Below are 17,812 nucleotides of genomic sequence, written 5' to 3'. Positions count from 1 at the left end.
TTTCTGCCCACAGAAAGGCTTTAAAGGAGACACCCCAGTTACTTTTGTTCGCGCAGAGTTCAACCAGGCAGTTCTCGGAGACTCTGCAAAAACCACTGTCTCTCCAGAAGGGACGGCTAAGTACAGTTTTACTAGCAGTGTTGAGCTCAGTCCGGACGGAGGAGTCACTCTAGATGACCTCGCCCACAAGCCTTTGTTCCGTAAGTCTCATGGTTCAAGGGCACTGTGCAGAGATTCTGAGTACTCAGCACTGTGACGGGAGGGCTGCATGTTCCTCACACTGCATGGAGGGCTACATATTCCTCACACTGCACGGAGAGCTGCATGTTCCTCACACTGCACGGAGAGCTGCATGTTCCTCACACTGCACGGAGAGCTGCATGTTCCTCACACTGCACGGAGAGCTGCATGTTCCTCACACTGCACGGAGAGCTGCATGTTCCTCACACTGCACGGAGAGCTGCATGTTCCTCACACTGCACGGAGGGCTGCATGTTCCTCACACTGCACGGAGGGCTGCATGTTCCTCACACTGTGTGGAGGATAATGCAGTGGACTTTACTTTGTCTGCTTCCTGCATCTGAAACCATGACATGCTAATTTTATCAGTTTTTCATCTAGAACTTTCATTTGTATTCCAATAATTATGGTTGTCAGGTTTTAGGGAAAATGATTTTTTAAAAACCCACAGAACTTGATACATATTTTAAAAGTGTCCTTTGTTTATCTGACATTTGTGCTTCACTGGTATCCTTTGTTATCGGTGCTTTTGTATATGCACCATCCTAAGTGGCCATTTTTCACTTCTGCTGCTAAAAGATGCTCTTCTTAAAATCAAGTCTGGATTCAATTTATTTCAGAATCTCCAATTCCTAGAAATATCTGTAGCATAACAGATGCTTAAAGAGTCTTTGTTAAGTGAATTAGATGGATAGGTGAATGTTTTCTGTATCTACATCTTATGGTTTCCATGTAAACACTCTTTTATCTCTGATGTAATTTGTTACACTTCTGTGCTAGTTCTTTTACTTTGTTTTGATCTGTAGTGTGTGTGTATGTGTGTGTATATGTATGTACATGTGTGTGTGTTCAGGTGAGTTATGTGCTCATGTATTTTGTTGTGTGTACATGTACATGTGCATATGTGCAGATCAATATCAGGAATCTTCCCGTATTATTGTTCACCTTTTTTGTTTGTTTTGAAGTAGGGTCTCTCCCTGGTTAGCCCATTAGCTCCAGGAATCTACCTATCTCAAGATTTGCCTGCCCCACCACCACCCTAACCTGGTGTCTTAGTCACTCTCCTACTGCTGTGAAGAGATGGCAACTCTTATAAAAGAAAGTATTTAACTGGGGCTTGCTTAAATTTAGAGGTTATTCTGTTATCTCATGATGGGAAGCAAGAAGCATGCAGGCAAACACAGTACTGGAGAGGTAGCTCAGAGTTCTACATTCAGATCAACAGGCAGCATGAAGTGAGACACTGAACTTGGCTTGAGCATTTGAAACTCCTTGGTGACACACTTCCTCCAAGAAGGCCACACCTACTCCAACAAGGCCATACCTTCTAGTGCCACCTTAAGCATTCAAATATATAAGCCTATGGGGACCATTCTTATTCACCTCCACAGCACCTGGGGTTGCATATGCTTGCTATAGGCTCCCACATTTTATGTGAGTACTGAGGCTCTAAAGTCAGGTTCTAATGCTTGCACTGCAGGCACTTCATTGACATCTGTAGTCTTTGTATTAGTCAGAAATCTCTAGAGCAGTGCTTCTCAGCCTGTAGGTCTAAACAAATGGGTTGCATATCAGATATTTACATTATGATTCACAACAGTAGCAAAATTACAGTTATGAAGTAGCAACAAAAGAATTTTATGGTTGGGGTTACCATGACGTAAAGAACTGTATTAAAGGTTCTCAGCATTAGGAAGGTTGTGAACCACTATTAAAGGAACAGAACAGACTAAATGAATGTATGTTAAGAGGGAATTATTTATTAGATTGAGTTCCATGATATGGTTGGAATAGTCTACCAATGACTGCCTCACACTGGAAAGACCAAACATCCAATAGTCCAAAAGACTCAGTCCTGAGTACTTCCAGCCTGGTATGTAGCGAGTCTTTCTCTGTCCTGCCAGACACCTCCCAAATAACCACATGGAGACTTCTTATTAATTATGAAAGCTTGCCTTCTTGTTGATTGCAAATTTGGTCATGGTGAAAACAAGCACACACATCAGTCCATGGCACAGTGGTCTGTATTCTGTCAATTATATTTTAAATAAGTGCTGACTGGCCCATAGCCAGACAGCAAGTATAGGCGGGACAACCAGACAGGAAGTAGAGGCGGGTCAATGAGAACAGGAAAATTCTGGAAAGAGGAAAGCTTGGTCTGCAGTTGTGACCCCATCACAGAAGAAGCAAGATGTGACTGCCTCACTGAAAAAGGTACCAAGCCACATGGCTAACACAGACAAGAATAATGACTAATATAAGTTATAAGAGTTAATAAGAAGCCTGAGCTAACGGACCAATCAGTTTATAACTAATGTAGACCTCTGTGTGATTCCTTCAGGACTTAATGGCTGCAGAACCAGGTAGGACAGAAAACCTCAGTCAACATCAGTCTTTATTTTTCATTTTGTAATTTTTCAGTTTTTTAAATGATAAAGTTCATGGGTGCTTACCAAACCCTCAGATCTCAAGATATAAGACTTAGAAATGCAGAAAATATTCTTGACCAGTGGTTCTCAACCTATGAGTCATGAGTCATTTGGGGGAGTCAAACAGCCCTTTCACAGGGGTCACCTAAAACCATGAGAAAACATAGATATTTACATTGATTCATAACAGTAGCAAAATTGCAGTTATGAAGTAGCAACAAAATAATTTTATGGTTGGGAGTCACCACATGAGGGACTGTATTAAAGAGTCGCAGTGCTAGTAAGGTTAAGAACCACTGTGCTGCCAGGTGATGTTGGTGCACACTTTTAATTCCAGCCCTCGGGAGGCAGAGACAGGTGGATCTCTGTGAGTTCAAGGCCAGCCTGGTTTACAAGAGCTAGTTCCAGGACAGCTAGGACTATTACACAGAGAAACCCTGTCTCAAATAACAACAAAAGGAGAAGGAGGAGGAGGAGGAGGAGGAGGAGGAGAACGAGAACAAGAAGAACAAGAAGAAAGAACTACTGTGCTAGATCCTAGTTTATCTCTATCTTTTTTCCATAAGAATTCTTGGGGTCCCACAATAGACCACCAAGCTCACAATTGACAGAGGAGTGTAGCACAAATGATAAACATAATAACTCAGAGATATAGGGGTTCATACTACAGATCGGAAAAGCAAAGCAGCCATCCACTAGAGAGATTGCTTACCTCTACAAAATCTTTAGACTGAAAAGGCAAGATACTGTCTTCATGAATCCTCAGACTCCTTTCTCCACTGAGTTCCTGTCTCTTCCCCTTTATATTCCTCTCTCTGCTCAGTCCAGCCATATCACTCCTATCTCCACCTTCTTAGTGCTGGGATTAAAAATGTGTGACTCCCAAATACTGGGATTAAAGATGTGAATTACCACCACTTGGATCTGTTTCTGAACCAATCTTGGGTACCCCATAGTAGCCTTGAATTCACAGAGATCCATCTCTCGCTGTTTCCCGGGTCCTAGGATTAAAGGCGTGTGCTACTATACTTCCTGGCCAATATGGCTGACTAGCGTGGCTGCTTTGCCCTCTGATCTTCAGGCGAGCTTTATTTATTAAAACACGAATAATATACCACTATAGAGGAGATGTTGAAAAGCTGCACTTTGGGGTAAAAGTCTCAGGTGCCTCTTAAGGGACAAATTTTCCAGCTTAGCCAATTCAAGCATCAACTGTGGCTTCTCTGTGAACCAGTCAATTGTGGAGGAATACTTACTAGCCTTCCTCTCTCTACTTCTTCCCTCTTTTTTTCACTTTGTTCTGTGTTTCTCTGAAATCCATAAGAGGAGTACCTTGATTGCTTTCTTCCCAGACAAAATGAATGAAGAAAGCAGAACTGAAGACAAAGCAATGAGATAGAAGCAGTTCCTTAGTTCCCAGGAGCAAGGCAAGAATTGCACTTGGAGGTTTTGAGTAGTGAACATTGATGAATATTATGCCCAAATCCATGAGATCTCTGCCCAAGCCAACAAGGAAGCCAAGTCCTGTATGTAAAAGCAAAGAGCCTTTATTTTAACCAAGTTTACAAACTTGGTCTCTCTGCATATCCAATGTATTGGAATAACCAGAGAGCTCCAAGCTCAGTTAGAGTTGGGTTTTTATAGTAGTAAATGTTGGGGTGAGGGGGTCTCTGAGGTTTAGGGCCCCTAATTGGCTGACATTTGTCTAATGGTGTCCTGTTGAGGTGTGCTGGCATGTGTCTCTATCTACAGTTCTTGAAATGCCAGGCATTTCCTTAGAATGGTCTGCTCTTGGGTGAGGGTCGGGCAATCTCAGCCTGTGGTTCCTCTTGCAGCCAGGCATTGTCTCAGGGTAAACTATTGAGAATCCAGACTACATTTAAATTCATCGATGGCCAGAGTCCCAAGTGATAATGGTTGGAAGTAAAGAACTACCTTTGAGTGACCTGCCCAGACTTAGCTTATCATGGCTGGCCCCCACAGTGAACATATGGAGAGAGCAGTACTCCTAAACCTAGAAGTGGATTTTAATGTTTTTCACAAGAACAAAGCCTTGGTCTGCCATAAATGAGGAGGTGGGACTGAAATCATGTCCCCAGTACAAGTATGGTCTGAAAACTCAAGACCCAGGAAAATGAAATCTACTCACCATCCTCTTTAGAAAGAAAAAAAGAGTGTGTATTGGTGATTAGTAGAGATGGCATTTGTACACCACACACAGGAGTTTTATGAAACAAAATTAGTCACTTTCTAGGCCACAGCAAATACAGAAGAATCAATAGTGTACAGACGAAGTTTTCCTTGTGTTTTTTTGAGTCAGAGTTTTGCTATGAAGTCTAAATTAACCTTGAACTTGTTACACAACCAGATTAGCCCTGAGTTCTCCCATCCAAGGACTAACCAGGCGTGATCTCTGCTTAGGTTCCAAGATCTTCTGAGGCCTGGCGCATTCAGAGTGATGTCTGTTGACATATGCAGCCTAAAGGATGCAAATGTGTACCACTGAAAGGCCTCTTCTTACCAAAGTTTTTTTTTTTTGTGGTTTTTCTCAGTGGGGATGTATGGCTACATTTTAAACCAGAACATCACATACAATCCTGTACCAGTGTGAAACATTTGAGACCAACAATACGTTTTTTTTTTTAACATTAACCAACAATAATTTGTAAACAACAGCACATAAAGTCCTATACCAGTGTGAAACATTTGAGACCAGCAATGGGTTTTTTAAACCATTAACCAACAATAATTTGTAACCAGCCCCTATAAATGATGGCAGATACTTTTAATACTTATAACCCATAGGATCTGAAAGAGTTCTTCACCCGCGGAGTCAAGCCTTGGTCAGCTTTGACCAGAGGTTTGAGGTGTGCAGCTCTCAGGGGAGGTGGAGAGAACTCATCCATCAACATGGAGGGGGGGCAGGGTGGTATGCAGCACATGATTTGAGTATGTCAGCATTAGTGTAAGTCAGAAGAAAAGCACAACACACATTACACAGACATACAGGACAATGGCACCAAACAAACCAAAGACACAGCTTCAAGCTGCTTCTCAAGTGTGACCTACCCCACTATCAAAATGAGACCGCTATCCATGCATGTCTCTGCAGAGAACTGACCACGCCGCTTGTGTGTCATACCACAGAACTGAGAAACATCACCTGTGTATCTCACCAGAGAACTGAACACACTACCTGCACATAAGACAAAACAGAGACCCAAGATACACAGACAAAGGCTAACAAAACATAGAATGACAAAACCACTGATCCAGAGTCAATGTCACAGTCTGTCCCAATCGTCAAAGTCACAAGTAAGACAAAACAAAAGACCAAAGACACACAAGACACACAAACAAATAAATGTCCATCTCCACCAAGACAGACAAAACCATTCCAGAAATACAGACAGCCGAGAGGGCATATAGTTCCTCCAATCCAGGAGAACTTCCGTATCCTCACCAGCACCCAGATGGGAATCTCCCAGGCATCCCTGGGTCCCTTCTCACCTCTTGGGACCTCTCCCGGGGTGGCAGTCGGTGATCTAGCATGAATGCTGATCACTCCCTCTGTCTCCTCCTGAGATGTGAGCAACTGCAAAACCGAAACCGAAAATACAGAACCTGTACAGAACCTGAATTCAGCTGGCACGGAAACACAAAGACATGACACACAGACAATGTCTCACCTCCAAGTGGGTCTTTGGGGATGAGAGTGATCACCAATCCCGGACGAGCCCCCAAATGAAAGACCTCCGGAACAGGGAGACTCTCACTCAAGTCTCAGTATAACACGATCCCTCAGGAACTCACAAGAGACCATTCTTGCTGCAATCACACAAGGTTTATTGACAGAACAGGAACCTGTGCACTTGTGCTGAAACTCATTTCCCATGCAGGGGTACAGAGTTCGACCCCAAGTAGCTGTGAGGAGGAGTATTTAAGGGAAGAAACCGTCCGAAAGGGTTAGGGAGGGTGCCATTGGAAAATTCCACAAATACAGTGATCATTTGAAAAATTCCAAAAATACCAGTGATAATCACAAGGGAGTAACTCCCTGTTTCTCAAGATTATAATCTAACTTTATCTTCAGCTAGTTCCTGAAGCAGAGTCACTGAATCAGTTAATCTAGATTTTTGATCCTTCTCTCCCTGCTTAGATTTTTGGCTCTTTTTTTTTCTACTAGAGGGGTCTAGATTTATCCAGGTCTTTCAACACCATGCATAGCTCAGATAGTCTCCTAGACAAAATATTACAGTTACGAGAATTACTGCTCAGTATCAAAAAGACAGAAATTTCATTTGGAAATTTAAAACAAACCAAAACTGATTTCATGGAACAGAGAAATCAGTAAAAAAAAAATGGAATGTATTTATAATTACCAAACAGTAAAATATCAAATAATAAACACAGGGTGGCAGTGGGGGAGAGCAGGGAGTATCTAGCTCAGTAGTAGAGTTCTGCACCACTAAAACAAAACAAGACTTGTAAGATGTACTTACAGTAGAAAAACATTTATAATCATAGTGTGTTCACTAGAAATCAAAAAAGATAGAAACTTCTGAGATGATGAAGTAGATACATATTCCTGTTTCTCAGAAAGCGCAACTAGACATTGTGTAAAAGCAAAGAGAGGAGGCTGAAAGGTGGTGAGAAGGAATTTAAGTCCCCTGGGAGATGAAGGGTAAATTCCATAGGTTACCTTTTATCTTCTCTATGCCAGAGTTCATACTTAAGTGGTTAGCACTATAGAAACACCAGTGGGTTCAGATTTACAAAAAAATTGTTTCATTTGTATGTGTGTACATGCTATGTGTGAGGGGAGTCTCAATGGAGTTACCTGTGGTTGTGAGCTGCCCAATGTGGGCTGTGTTTCACAACAGCAATAGAAAGCCCAACTGAAACGGTAGTACACACTTTAATCCCAGTATTAGGAAGTAGAGGAAGGAGGATGAGAAGTTGAAGATTATCTTCGGCTACAGCGTGAGTTTGAGGACAGCCTGAGATACATGAGATCCTATCTAAAGCATTAATTTCTAAAGAAATAAGGTCAAGTTTCACCGCATAATCCAGGCTGACCTTGAACTTGCAATTCTTGCTTCCACCTCAAGTACTTTGATTACAATGTGTGCAACCACATATGTCAGTGATTTTTTTATGATAAATACAATAGGAAACAGTGGTTCTCAGAGAGCAATGTCCTTTACATTCATGTGTCATGTGATTAATATCTTTCTTATAACTTACAGACAGAAAGTGTGGACGTCACTGAGCCAGGGACTTCTCACTGGTGTGCCTCCTTGGGTTTTAGGATAATTATTGATGTTGCTGTGATTGCTATCTATACTGAGATTTTAACTGAAGCATCACACAAGCATTCTTGCCATTGAGCTATGGACCCCCATGTCAGAACTCATTTTTTTTAACTTGGACTTTGCTTGCCGTGGCTTTGTCATCTGAGTTGTTAGAAGCGTTCTCATTTTCTTTGACTCTTCTAGTAACCGTGACTGAGGTTTTACCAAAGGAAAAGAAACAGAAGGATGAGAAGACCTTAACTCTGGGCCAAGCTGTGGTGGACCTTCTTCCTTTACTGGAAGGTCAGATGTGTAATTTATCCAAAAGTGAAAAATAACAAAATGCATAAAACCTATTTCTAACAATGTGTGAAACTCAGCCTCCATGGGTTTAAAAGGGTTTGTGGGAAATGATGGCACGCGTCTGTGCCTGCATTAACTCTGACTTGACCCTTTCTTCTTTGACTCACCTTGACCTTATAGGAGAGGACTCATTTGAAACGACGGTCCCGTTACACCCTGTGCAGGGGTCACCCTTAGAAACTCCTCTGCCAGGCTCTAAGGTAATCCAAGTTTTAAGTCCTAGTGTTTTCAGATGCCTCTTAATCCAGCTCTTAAGGTCGAGTTCAGGTGATACAATGCATTAGGCACTTCCTTTCACAATATTGATAGTGCTAGTTTCTGGTAAATGGTATGAAAAAGACTGAGTTCCACTTTGTGGATTATAATGCTTTGTGATGAATCGATGCGGCAAAGATCAGATATTGGTTACTTTGCATAGATGAGCAAGTAACTTAGGTAAGGCTTAATATGGAAACGCTTCTTGAGCTGTGTACCAATGGGTTAAATTATATATGGCAGTATGTACTTAGGCATGGCAGCCTGCCTCTGGCTGAAAATTTCTAATTCAACAATACCAGCTAATACCAGCTCTATTGACCAGGCTGGCTTCAAATTCATAGAGATCTGTCTCCGTCAAGGTGTGTGCCACCCCTGCTAGGCTGGGATTTGTCTTTTTTATTAGCATATGATTAGCAGTCAATACACATGGAAGGGGCCAGTAAGATGATTTCATGGGGGAGCATACTTGGCTGTCACATTGATGAGCTGAGTTCAGTCCTAGGAACCACACAGTAGTGGGAGAGAACCAGTTTCCACAAGTTGTTCTCTGCCACATCCATTCACATAAATAAATAAAATATAATTTTAAAATTGTAAATGTACATGTAAACCTTTTTATTGTATTGTGTGTGAAAATGTTAGGTGTAAAAACACAGACACACATACACACTCACAAATACTTGAAAATATCTTTTTTGTTTTCAAGACAAAGTTTCTCTGCATAGCCTGGACTTCCCTGGAACCCACTCTGTAGAGCAGGCTGGCCTCAAACTCACAGAGATTTGCCTGTTTCTGCCTCCAGAGTGCTGAGATTAAAGGCGTGCACCACCACTGCCCAACTGAAAATATCTTATAATAAATGACTACATTTAAATGATAAGAATAACCATAAGGGGATGGATGTGGTGATGCACACCCTTAATGTGCACCTGGGAGGCAGAGACAGGTGAAGTTTCTGGCCAGCCAGGGCCACTCGGCAAGACCCTGTATAAAATAACAGCAACGGTGACGGTGATAATGACAGCTTAGGTTTAAAGCACTTACCATACAAATGTGAATACCTGGGTTTGAATTCCCATAATCCCTTAAAGCCAGACCTGGGCCTGTAGTCCCAGCGGAAAGTGAAGACCAGTATCTGTGGTCGTCCTTTAGCCTCCACATGCTCAACATGGCACATATGTTCCCAAGCACATACGCACATCATACATGCGACACATCCCACATAATCATAAAATACAGGCTAGCAAAACAAAAGCACTGATCCCACGTCATGAGTGCCTACTGGTTATGTTCTATGTGGAGCCATCCAGCTCCTGTTTCACGTGTGTTTGTTTTGTTGGGTTTTTCCCTCCCTCCCCCACCCTCCAAGACGGAGTTTCTCTGTGTACCAGCTCTGGCTATCCTGGAACTAGCTCTTGTAGACCAGGCTGGTCTCAAACTCACAGAGATCGACCTGCCTCTGCCTCCTGAGTGCTGGGATTAAAGGTGTGCACCACCTCTGCCCGGCCTGCGTGTTTGTTTTTTACCTCACTGTTGTAGAATGAAAAGGACTCCAGTTAAGCAAAACTTTCCAGTTCTCATTTTGACTCTTTCTTCAACTCCTGGTACCTGTGGAAAAATAAATTTTAAGTCCTCTGTTTGAAAATAATTAAGTTTAACTTCATTTTAAACAATAGTAGCAAATAATGTTAGTAAAGACTATGAAGACCTAGGGCAATTTTCCTGAGTGCTGCATAATTTTGTTTTATAGCAGTGCAGTCTTGATGTGAAGGTATTTGTGACAGAGCCGCTACTGACGGCAGCTCAGGTGTCAGCGAGCAATCTCCTGAAGGTCACACTGGAGGCCGCCTACTCTGTTCCTGAGTCGTTCATGCCCGTAGGGCCTCAGCAGAACTACATGGTTGGGCTGCAAGTTCCATCAGTTGGAGAGGTAAAGCCCTGGTCCCAGATGTCTGCATGGGTTCAAGCCAGCCTACTATACTCACAGCCATGTTCCTCCCCACCAAGACTGTACTCAGACCCACTCTACCAATGGCTAAGATTTATTTTAGGCTTAAAAGCTAACATTGATTTTTTTTTTGTTTTACATGTATATTTTCAACCGTATGCAGTTACACAATCTATACGTTGCATGCAATTTATATTAATCACTATATAGTTATGGTCCAAAGAATGTGCAGCATTTAAAAGTTGCCAGTTCTTGGTGTGCTTACACTTGGATTATTTTATGGGTTGTGTGTAATTATCTCATTATGCACTGCTTCCTCTTAATTACGGGTATTGTTTAGTTCAGATCTCTAGATACAGGAACACATAAGGTTCCTGCTGGAAAGGCCCAAGGTGCAGTAAGTTAATGACCTCACCTGTGCTTTTGGCAAGGCTTTGTGCATGTAAATTATCATAACACTCATTGCTGGGGATTTAGGTGGGTCCCAGGGACACTTGACTTTCATTTCTGAAACTTAAATAATTCAAGGTGAGTCCGGATGTTTGCTTTCCTGTCTAGGAACAACCCCATGACCGTGTGCAGCACATCTATGCATTGCTCAGCTCCAACTTCAGGTTTCTACTAATTTTTGGGGGGTGGTCTGGTGAGATGTCTTAAAGAGTAAAGGTATATTGCTGAGCCCAATGACTTGAGTTTAATCTCTTGGACCTACATAGGGAAATAAAACACCAGCTCCCAAATTTGTGCACATGCATGCACACACATATAAGTTAACGAGTAAAACACTTTTTTTAAAGAGTAGTTTACATTTTATCTTGTTTTCTATAATTTACAGAGTTATACATTGGCACAGATAGGGTGAAGGGCACAGGCCCTACTAGGTAATCATTGGGATTACCCAGAATTCTACTGGAAAAAGTAGTAAGCAAACTTGTTTTTTCTTTTTTTGGTTTTGAGACAGGTTTCTCTGTGTATCTTTGCCTGTCCTGAAACTCACTCTCTAGACCAGGCTGGCTTAGAACTCACAGAGATCTGCCTACCTCTGCCTCCGAGTGCTGGGATTAAACGAACACCACCACCATCCCCGGCGTTAGCAGACTGACTAACTTCCAAAGCTCTTTGCAAGTATCCTCACATCTGGCATTGCTGTTTTAGAAAGACTACCCTATGGTATTCAAGAACGGAAATCTGAAGCTTGGAGGAGAAAGAGAACCTGTTCCCCGGCCTAAAAAATGGCCTATTGCTAACATTCTCGCTCCAGGAGCTAATAACATTCCTGATGCATTCATTGTGGGTGGTCCCTATGAGGAGGAGGAAGGAGAACTCAACCACCCTGAGGTGAGAGAGAATTTTCATGGAACACTTTGCATTAACAGATAATAAGCCCTTTGTGAATCTGAAATGTATACACACACACACACATATGGTATTTGTCGAAACTGGTTACATGTGAAAATCAATATCTAATTCTGCAAACAGAATAATTTATAACCAATTTACTCTTTCTTTTGCATTTATTTCTTTTTGAGTAGATAAGTATATTACACAGTTGTTACTATAATGAAACGCAGAGATAATTTATATAGAGAAAAGGTTTTGGTTCACATTAGGAGGTTGAGCTCTGGTGTTGGACCCTAGAGTCCAATCACCAAGGAGGAGTCTCCCCAAGAAACCATCTCTCATACCACAGCTAATGTAAAAGCATGAGGATTTTATTAATTCTGTCATGACAGGGTCTTTCAGCATTCGGGAGGCCAGAAAGCCTCCCAAATAGCTGGTACAGGCTTCTTTTAAAGGAAAAAGCCACAGAAACAAGGGGGGAGTCTAGGGGTTGTTCTTTAACTATTACGATTGGCTTATTCAAAGGGCTATTACCAATAATTGTCTGGAGAGCGGTTGCCAGGTAAGAGGAAACATCTGAGGGTCACTTTGACCCCTTTCCCAGGGACTGAGTCAAATTAAGTCTCCAGGAGGCCTTCCACCTGGCACGTACATCAGGAACTGAGTCAACATCTTAAAGGTTATCTTTCCCAGTTTCTGGAGAACATTCACAAAGACTAATTGTTAGATTCCTGGTTCTCAGGGGAGGGGGGCACTACTGCTGAGAGGCCTCAGAGTTGTCAGAAATGACTTTAGAGTTATTTTAGAGTTCTGCATTACACTGTGATGGGTTAGACCCTCTGTTTTGTACCTAAGGAGCCTCCATTTGACTTCATTTCCTAACGGCTCCAAATTTACCAGTAGTACCACTTGTGGGGCCTTTAACACAGAGGTCTTTGGGACACATTCAGCTTCTAAACTATAACAAGAGTAATGCATTTCAAGATTTAAAATTCAGATGCAATTTTGGAAGTAAAGTCCTTCTTCCATGTATGTGTCTCCTTCCTAATTCGCTCCCATCTTGTTTCCCTAACAGTTGCTTTGTCAGGGCTTCTCTCATAATAAGCACAACTGTCAGGGCTTCTCTCATAATAAGCACAACGATGGGAGAATGAGAGACAGGAAGGGAGTCAGATTTCAGGACGGACTTACCAATGAAAAACAAGTGCTTAAAAGAAAATAATAAAAGGTTCCTAGGACTACATTCTATTAGCCTTTCCATTTGATGATGATTTCAAACGTGGTGAAATAACATTCAGAGAGCATTATAGCAAGATTTGTAGAAAGAATGGTTTTTCTTCTTTTTTTAATTTTTTTTCAAGACAGGGCTTCACTTTAGCCTGGCAGTGGTTGTTCATGACTTTAATCCCAGCACTCCAGCACTTGGGAGGCAGAGACAGGCAAATCTCTGTGAATTTGAGCCAGCTGGTCTACAGAGCAAATTCTAGGACAGCTAGGGCTACACAGAGAAACCCTGTTTCCAAAAAATTTAAAAGATTAATTTTTTTGGTACTGGAGAGATAACTCAGTTGTTAAGATATATAACATAAGATCTAAATATATAAAATAAATTATAAGGGAATTATACATATTTGCTAAAACCAGAAAAATCAGATTTGATTCCCACCACTATCTATAACTCCAGTTCTAGCAGACCTGATGCTCCCTTCTGGTTTTCCTGGCCACCAGGCACACACATGATGCACAGCGAGCCATCTATACCTATGGGCAAAGCACCCATACACATTAAAAAAAATAGTTTTTTAAGATAACCTAGATTTTGGGGAAGTATTCAATTGTATTTTCAGAACTAGAACATATCAAGGTGTTACTCCTGGAGGCAGTGGCACTGGCACCTACTCCCAGCACTCAGGAGGCAAAGGCAGGTGGATCTTTTGAGTTTGAGGCCTGGTTTACAGAGCAAATTCCAGGACAACCAAGGCTACACAGAGAGAACCTGTCTCTAAAAAACAAACAAGCAAGCAAACAAACAAGCCGCTCCTCTTTTTCTGTTTATTTCATGGTATTGTTTTTGTTGCAGGACTGGATATAGATCATGCTTACATTAGGAGCAGGGAAACATGTCAGTTTTGCCTCACACATTTGATACTGTCTGTTATTCCTTTGGTCTCTGGTCCCTTTAAGGGACAAGTCATGCCCACTCCCAGCGACCTCTGACCTCTTGTCGCCATCTTTAATCTCTTTCTGTTCTCTCTCTTGATGTGTGCACACGTGTCTCCTCTCTGTCTCTCTGTCTCTCTCTCTCTTTCTCTCCCTCTCTTTCTCCCTCTCCTTTTCTCTCTCTGCCCCCTCCCTTTCTCCTCCATAACCCCCTGAATACAATCTCACTCTACATGTCCATGTCTCTGTCTCCTGCCCGCCTTCCATGTGTCTGCTTGCTGCCGCACTGGCTGCTCCCAGAGCCTGCGCTGCCTGCCAGTCTCCTGGGACTGACTGTTGTCTCTCCCAGGACACAGGAACCGCCCGGGGATCTCGGGCACGGTGCTGGGCGGGGGGGGGGGGGGGGGGGGGGGGGGGGGCACACCAGCAGTTTTTAAAGAATATTACTGTCCCCATCTCTTTTACAGGCTAGTTTACAATTTGCTTTGTTTTACTTTAAAGTGTATCTTGGGTATTTTTTTCACATTACTACATTAAAAAATGTTCATTTGTTTTCCTTTTTTTGTGGTTGCTTATACGACATGACATTGAGTAGACATACTTTAATTTACTTATTTCCTTACTAATGATAATCAAGATTTTTTTTTTTAGAAAAGTGATTGCAAATGATTCTTGTACTAGTTGACAAACATCAGTAGGAACATTCAGAACCATCAGTGACATGAGGCTGTTGTTTTTTTCATTGGCTCTAAATAAGCTAGTAATAAGGGTGACAACATTTCAAAATCTGAAATGTCTTTTCATGTTTGTTTAGTGGATATTCACGCTTCCCTTAGATTTATATTTTATTTTATATATTTGGATCTTATGTTTTAGTTTACACAATTGTTTCTCATCAATGGTTGCACCTTAAAATTAGCTGCAAAACAGTCAGGTGTGATGCCACATACCTGCGATTTTTGCACTTAGGAAGCAAAAGATCTTCAAAGCCAGCCTAGACGACATAGCAAGTTCCAGGCCAGCCAGGAGGCCAGCTTGGCCTACTTAGGCCCTATCTCCAAAACCAAACCAAACTAAAATCTGTAAAGCTTTTGTTGAGCCCTAGGTTGGCCTTGACCTCATCCTCCTGCCTCACCCTCCTCAGAACTAGGATTGCAGAGATGTTCCACTCCAGACAGCCCTGGAAGTCTTTGTAAAACAATGGCGGTGGTGGATTAGTTTCGCTTCCTATCGCTGTGGTAAAAATATCTGACATAAGAAACTCAGGAGAGGAAGGGAGTGCTCAGCTCACAGAACCAGGTGACAGTCTGTCACTTCAGAGAACTACTACTGGTCACGTCACAGCTATATTCAAGAGCAGACAGCAATGAATTCGTGCACACAGCCTTGTGCCAGCTGCTTTCAGGACTCTAATAAATTGGATAAATAAGTACACACTGCCACTCAAAAGGAGATCATTTTTTAAACTCCATGATTTTTATGTATATTCTAAATTGAGAATCTCCGACTGAAGTTATGTGCATAAACATTTGGCACCTAGTAATGGGTTGATATAGACATGGCCTGCCCTAGCTCGGTGGGACCTCCAAAATGTTAGGAATATTTCTTAATATTAGCTCCCTGCCAACACAAAAATTCCCAATCAAGCCAAATCAAAATGGCCAAATTAAGAAATACCCAGGTTTAATGGGAGATCTGCGCTCTCAGGTGGCCCCGAGGGGGAACTGGGAAACCGTGGTAATGCGACCCCCGAGAGGAAGAAAGGGAGACCACGTGTTCCTCTTTTGGGGATCACTTAAATACCCCGGGGAGGGGTCAGGACCCGGCCAGCTGGGATTTGGAGTCCAGACCAGGCCTGGGGGCTGGGATAGATGCGAGGGACTGGGGCCTACGCTCCCAACTTGACAGAGATTATCTCAGACTTGTAGCTGCAGTAGCTGTCGTATACGAGAACATCCACAGACCACCAGAATAAACATAAACTTCCCTCTGATTATTTCATAGGACAAGGAATTTAGGAACCAAGCAGAATGCATCAAGAAGAGGATCGTCTGGGACTTGGAGAGTCGCTGCTACCTTGATCCTTCTGCTGTAGCAAGGTGAGAACAAAAAACGCACACCTATCCAGCCAGACCTGCAGGCTGGGTTTCCCTAGGTACCTCTGGTTGTCCTGGAACTCACGCTGTAGACCAGGCTTGAGCTCACAGAGATCCACCTGCCTCTGCCTCCAGAGTGCTGGGATTAAAGGCCTGCCACCACTGTCAGGCTAGTTTTGGCTTATTTAAATACAGCACAATCTGCTAAAAACTATTCTTGTGATGATTAACTCAATCCTGTGTACACAACAAAACATGACTAGATCTACTTGAGGAACAAAGTAAGCTTAACACAGATCAGAGTGACTACATTGAAACTCTTTGTAAAGTTCATGTGACACCTTCCGCAAAGATGGGGTCTACAGATTTACTGAGAAAAACAGGTTTATGAGATGGATCTAGAAGAAGGTTCCAAGCTGACTCTGGCTGCTCAGATTAAGCAAAGGCCACCACCAGGCTAGAAAAAATGTCCCTGTTGCCTTGTGGTGGAAAGGGGGTTTGCATTCTTTTCTTTGGAACTAAACATTCTATATTCCCCTAGGGCACATCTTTGTGAGCACAAAGACCAGAGAGCTGACTAGGCAGATACAGTATTTGCTGCTCTTATAGAGAACCAGGTTTTGATTCCTAGTATCCACATGGCAGCTCATACCCACCTGTAATTCCAGTCCCCAAATGCCATCTTATGACCTCTATGAGCACCAGGAATGCATGTGGCACACATACATACATGTAGACAAAATACTCCGACACGTGAAGCCCTGGCTTGCACTTTGCATTGCTGGCAGAAAGTGGGAGAAGGTGGTGTGTGTGGATTTAAAAGCGTATACACTGCTAGTGGTAGGTGTGCTTAGGAATTTTCTCCCTCAGAACCAGTCAGGAACCTAATAACCTCCATTTATGTCTCATGGATCATCTCTAGATAAAATTTATACTAGAACGTACATTGTTTTAGTTGGACACATTGTCCCCAGCACTAATCAGGATATCATTCTGGAAAGGCAGGAGAGGCAGATAACTTTCTCTGCCACAGAGAGCTGGTTACAGATGACAAACACAGGACCGCCAGTGTGGCTGCAACCCCAGTTCTCAGCTCTGACTTTTAAAAGCAGATTTTTTTCAGAATAGTTTTACATTTATAGAAACATTGGGTAGGTATTTCACAGGTGTGCTTCTGGTTCCTATCTGTCATGTCGTTAACATTCAGGCCTTTTGCTGGCCTGTCTGCTGCCACCTAGAAAGATGCACCTGTCTGTATTCAGCACAGGCCCAGCCAGCCCCAGGGTCCCACGGCAGCACATGGCTTGTCTGTCTTCGGGCAAAGGCCTAGCGCGCCTACGGCCATGTCACTACATGGCCTGGCTGCTGTAAGGCTCTTTACACATGCGCCAAGGCCCCTTTAAAAGCAAGCTCAGTCAGTTCCTCGTTCTCCTCTGCCTCACTTCCCTTTCCTGGTCATCTGGCTGGACTTTGTCTTTCACTGCCCCCACCCCATTGATGCACGCCCATGTGGGTCTGTTTGTTGTATGTTGTCATTCATTCTCACCCACCACTAAGCTACATTTGTTGCTGTTGACTTGGATGGGAACCAAGGTTGCAGTCTTTCCTCACCAGACAGGGCTGCTGGTGGGTTCTCATCTGAGAAAACCTTTATTTCTCCTTTTGCTGGATAATTGTACTGAC

General features: G+C 42.7%; 1 protein-coding gene across 6 annotated transcripts in view; it reads left to right on the top strand.

Moving 5' to 3' along the window:
* The window catches only part of Cfap70 (cilia and flagella associated protein 70), a 71,850-nt gene that overhangs the window by 15,652 nt on the left and 38,386 nt on the right, over positions 1-17,812 (top strand). For 5 of the 6 annotated variants that reach the window (XM_048426403.3, XM_085698325.2, XM_085698324.2 and 2 more), the window contains exons 3-8: positions 14-200; positions 8,168-8,266; positions 8,447-8,526; positions 10,335-10,514; positions 11,688-11,870; positions 16,038-16,132. In XM_048426403.3, the coding sequence (XP_048282360.3) occupies positions 14-200; positions 8,168-8,266; positions 8,447-8,526; positions 10,335-10,514; positions 11,688-11,870; positions 16,038-16,132 (824 nt within the window). Of the gene's footprint in view, positions 1-13; positions 201-2,581; positions 2,604-8,167; positions 8,267-8,446; positions 8,527-10,334; positions 10,515-11,687; positions 11,871-16,037; positions 16,133-17,812 lie in introns of those variants that run through there. The other variant, XM_085698323.2, reaches the window with a different exon arrangement.

This window comes from Myodes glareolus, chromosome 12, assembly GCF_982192425.1.
Source record: "Myodes glareolus chromosome 12, mMyoGla1.1, whole genome shotgun sequence".
NCBI lineage: Eukaryota > Metazoa > Chordata > Mammalia > Rodentia > Cricetidae > Myodes > Myodes glareolus.
This window is presented reverse-complemented; position numbering and strand designations above follow the sequence as displayed.